The sequence below is a fragment of the Montipora foliosa genome, chromosome 13, assembly GCF_036669935.1.
Source record: "Montipora foliosa isolate CH-2021 chromosome 13, ASM3666993v2, whole genome shotgun sequence".
Taxonomy (NCBI): domain Eukaryota; kingdom Metazoa; phylum Cnidaria; class Anthozoa; order Scleractinia; family Acroporidae; genus Montipora; species Montipora foliosa.
Genome location: NC_090881.1, coordinates 40480583 through 40485582, shown reverse-complemented (window position 1 = coordinate 40485582; position 5000 = coordinate 40480583). Strand labels below are relative to the sequence as shown.

Below are 5000 nucleotides of genomic sequence, written 5' to 3'. Positions count from 1 at the left end.
AACTGCATATTATGTTGTTTTTAGATTGTGCCAGTATACAATGGAAGGCACCTCCTCCAACCCAGAACATATCAGAAGCAGCAGTAGGTGACCCGGAGGAACACCTAAGCAGGACTAGCCTCCTTGAAGGAACCATCAATGGAACACTTAGCTGGCATTTCAGTCTATCATCAGATTTGACCTTTGTTACCTTTAGTTTAAAATTCAATGACACCCTTATTGGAAAAATTTTGCCATCAGGACAGTTTGAAGTACTACAAAGATTTAGAAACAAATACGCTATCGACTGGTTTCCATTTCAAAGAATCACTCTGATTATCTTTTATGTAACAACTGAGATGAATGGAATATTTTCTTGTGCAGTTGTGGCACAGACGCCAACAGGCTTTGTAACATTTACAAGCAAAAATAAAGTGGAAGTCGTTGGTAAGCTCCATATTTCTCTAATTAATTTACCTTACAAATAAATTACTAGTATAAGGAAAGAAAAGCAAATAATTATTTAATTCACTGTCACAATTTAACTCCGTATTCGTTTAGCACATTTCAAAGACATTTTCGCAGCCCCTTAATAATGGTAAGCGAGACATTGAAGCGAGGTCGGTGAATATCAAAAATCCTGCTAGATCATGAGATCACTCGTGAATCTATGTTCTACACACTGATTATCTTTTACCTTAAAAGGATTTACTTTAATTACCTTAAAGTCTCGCTGGGAAATAAGAACGAGATGGTTGGCTTAGCAGCTGCCTTTTAGTTGAAAAGGAAAAAAATGAATTTAAAAAAAAGCCGACCTCTTAGGTGAAAATTTGGGATTTTAATCTTAGCTGGATTTTCTCATTCGAAAGTGTAAAAGAATTCGATCAATTTTTTTTTGGCAAAGATGCGACTTTAAAAAAACCTTTGATTAAAGTGCGGGACTATCTTGAGGTTTTCCTGCAGGAATAGCATGCATGTTTTCAGGCTGGCTTAGATTACGGATCCGAGCAACAAATTTATGTATCTTCTGTGGTTCTGATCTCAAGTCGGCCTCGCTTTTTCAGTAAATGATTGATTGTGTTCTTTCTGGTGGATTTATTTACGCTGCTGTGTTCAGTTAAATTGTCTACAAACGGAGAGATTTTAAAGCAAAATATCTTGATTCTTTCTTACTTTGGACTGGAAAGAAATTATGCATACATTTGTAAAACTGGGGTTTGAGTAAATGTAACAATACAACTTTATGTTAAACGAAAATTCGTCCTTAATCAAAGTTACGGACAAAATTTACGCAAAATTGGTACAAAAATATAAAGATCTTCAAAACAAAATTTTCAGCTCAAGAAACCAAACAGCTACAGCACCTGCTAATTGACCTTGAAGTGTTCAGGTAATGGAAAACCAAAATAAACTGGGCCCGGTTGTTCAAAAGCCGATTAACCCTTAATTCAGGATTAGCGGAAACTTTGGTTTCAAGTTTTCAACGTTTTGGTGAAACTTTCGTTTAATTATTTTTGTTTTTTCAAGATTGACTTCTTCTAATGTAACGTTTTGCGGAATATCAGCTTTGAACAATATTCGGGAGTCTTAGTATGATTCTTATATGCAGGGACCAGCTGTCTGTGAAGGGGGCAGACAGGTTGGGACTTTAAAACCGTGCAACGTTTTCTTTCTTTTTAATTTGACAGTTCCTCCTAAGACCACACTTGCTTTGACAGTTCGTCCTAAGACCACACTTGCTTTGGCAGTTCGTCCTAAGATCACACTTGCAAATAAATTGTATGTCGAGCGAGAGCAGACTGCTTCACTCAACTGCGTAGTGGAAGGAAATCCAATACCTTCAATTCAATGGAGTCCTTGTGATCTTCCAAGAATTTCTTGTAATGGACAGCACCTTAGTATTTCTCGAGTGCAGACTTCAAGGGCTTATTACACCTGTACTGCAGTGAATGATGTGGGAAGGGATTCAGAAAGCACGGTTCTCAGTAAGTTTCAAGGCAATAATCTTTGTCTATGTTACAGATTAAATTTAAATTCAGGTTAAAATAGTTTCAACCTAGTTCATTTTCATTTTGAATTAGTTTGAAATTGAAAGTAGGAAACATCAACAAAAATCCATCAATTATTAGCAAGTAGGTGTATATTGGTAAGTAGATCGGTGCTGGAAGTAAGGGGGTGTGGTTGGCGTATGTTTTTCATGAGTTAGTCTTTAAAAGGCCCTTGGTTGTTGTTAAGTCTAAGTGACTGATTTTAAGTGGTTAGCAGTAAGGTTGGGTTTACTGTGCATGATAGCCAATTCTGCTTGTTTTCTCAGAGGTTGTGAAAAGGGCATCATTCATAGCTGAATCCCCTTAGTAAGGCAGAGGTCGACAATATGAAAATATCATGTTCAAAGGGACAATAAAAGAAATACTTAAACATACATGATGTTTTGTTGATTTTTTATTTGCTTAGATATAATTTCTATTTGCTAGATCTTCTGCTTACATTAATTGAATTAATATAATCAAAACCATGTGTAAATCTTGAAAAGTCACAATAACAAAACTAAGTCGAACTCCTGATAGCGTAGTTGGAAAAAGGATTCTTAACTACTGTTCAGAAGGCATTTTGCAGGCTCTTGTATAGATGATTTACTTTAAATGATCAAATAAAGTGTTTGGCTTTTTTTTTTCATTCCCTTTGTGGAGATGTCACATAGTGATACATCAAAACTTTGTATGTAGTTATTTAGGCAATCGTGCATTCTTCAATTTGCGCAAGTAGTACAAGTTCGAACCTCTGCTTTCATCTACATCTACATCTACATGTTCCAGCACTCGTCAAAAGTCCCTTTTTGACTTGAGACTGTTTCTGCTTAGGTGGCCTCATACACCACAAGCCTTTTTAGAGACATCACCGCCAAGCCGGCCACTTCTACTGGAGAGAACAGGACAACCACAACACCGGGGACTTTATCCCCTACTCTTCTTGAATAGTGCTTGGGTTCTTTAACGTCCCACAGGGAACTTATGAACATAGAAGATATTTGTGAGACGGGACCTACGGTTTATAATCCTTATCCGAGAAGACTTGAAAGTCTAACCATTTGCAGATGAAATTACAAAGGCAGCACTTTCTCCTCAGTTATTTAAAGATCCTGAGTGTTGATCTGGCTGGGGTTCGAAACCGCGACCTCCCGCGTGACAGCCCGACGCTCAACCCACTGAGCCACCGGTGCGCTTTTTGGGCTTTCCTTTTTTCCTTTTTTTGTTTGTCTGTTATATTCTCTTTGTGATGTGAATACTTTTTGTTGTAATATTTTTATTTTGACTAATATATTGCCACCCTTTTATCAATTTGGTCTTCAGCTTCTTTTACTGGCTTCTCTCATCTGTTTGCAGCATTTCTTGACTTTGCGGGGGAGATTAAATGCTATGCTGGGTTGAAAGTTTGTGCTGCTAATAAATTCGACTTCTTCTTCCATGAATGTTACAAGTTCTATTCTTTAATTAAACTGCAAATGTTTGCCTGTTCCAGTAGACCCTGAGTCGATCAGTGGATTCCTTAGTTCACCACGAAAATGTGTAATGGGTACCGGTTCTGGCAACTTCTGATGTTTCTATATGTTTGAGAGGAAATGCCCACAAGTACACAAGTATGCAAAGTCAGTCATCACTTAACTCACAAATTCTTTTCCGTTGTCAGATTGCAACTTTATCCGAAATCCCACAATCCATGCCCGAATAGACGTTCTAGGGTACCGGTTCTGGCAACTTCTCATGTTTCTATATGTTTGAGAGGAAATGCTCACAAGTACTCTCCGTTAGGATCTTCAACGTGAAGAGCCCTGTTATGCTCCTTAGGACAGTTTTAGGTTAAACATCAATCAGATGTATTTGCCGACGGAAAAAGAAAACCGCATGCTTGAAATGGATTTGTCATGGTTCTGTTGCGGTGACTAGTAATGCTGCCTGGTTCCTGGTGTAGTTTGCATAGTGAGGTAAATTAACTTAATTGTAACTTGCTGGGAAGTTCCGCTGTAAGACATGTGTACATATTTCTCTGTTTGTCTCTGTCATGGTGACATGGATCGAGCTTCGAATCGAAGGACTGTAAACTTTCTGTTGCACGGTACTTTAGGTGAATGTGCTTCTGACAGTATTCTATGTAATTCCTTTTTAGAAACGACATTTTTGTTGTCACTGTTGACGATCAAGAGCCTGTCTTTTGCAGGCAATTTTCGCATTTATTGGACTGGAGAGATCTGAGCATTTTCGCTATTCTTCAGATAAATTTAGCCATCCTTTATTTTCTCCTTAAAATCCGCGAGTTCTAAATAATGTGTCTTGCTATTTACACATTTTGTTTGTGAAGCTCGTTCAACATGAAGCTCGTTCAACATACCCTAAAAATACTCAGAGTTCACTCAAACACTGCTGCTGGTCGTTCCATCGGCAGCCATATTTTTCAAAGTCTCACGTCGTGTCATGTACACATGTGCGGAACTGTAGTTACCGCGGGGGCTTAGAAATAGCTTACACTCTTTGGTAGTAAAAATGTACAATCAAGAGGTAGATGGGGAAGATAAGTTGGAAAAGTGATTTCATTTACTGATTTCTATTTTTCTTTCCTTTCTTTTTTAACCCCCCTAAAAGTTCAGGCACTGTTTTTTTTTTCATTACATCACAGAAAATAATAGACAGTCGATGATAAACTAGTTTGAAACATTTTAACCTACTGTAGGTGAATTTGTTTTCAAACTAGTTTAAAATAAAATGGCTTGGGTTGAAATCATTTTAACCTGAATTCAATTTCAACCTGTAACATCTCTCTTAAGCCAGCGGCACAGTTCTGTATGTAACAGACAGTACCATTACAGCGCAGAATCCACGGGGTAACTACGCCTGTGGTGCAGTGAATAATGTGGGAAGTGATCGTTTGTAAGCTGCAAGCCATTAATTCTTGTTTCACTTGGGCTTCAAGGAAGTGAAAACTTCCTTGCCAATCATCTTCGAGTTGAACCGATCGGAATGCTTAAG

The 5000-nt window shown here is 37.9% G+C and overlaps 1 protein-coding gene across 3 annotated transcripts in view; it reads left to right on the top strand.

Annotated features, from left to right (window-relative positions):
* LOC137982369 (fibroblast growth factor receptor 4-like) overlaps positions 1-5000 on the top strand; it is a 27822-nt gene that overhangs the window by 7689 nt on the left and 15133 nt on the right. For all 3 annotated transcript variants that reach the window (XM_068829479.1, XM_068829480.1, XM_068829478.1), the window contains exons 2-3: positions 25-426; positions 1668-1964. In XM_068829479.1, coding sequence (XP_068685580.1) covers positions 25-426; positions 1668-1964 — 699 coding nt within the window. The remainder of the gene's footprint in view (positions 1-24; positions 427-1667; positions 1965-5000) is intronic.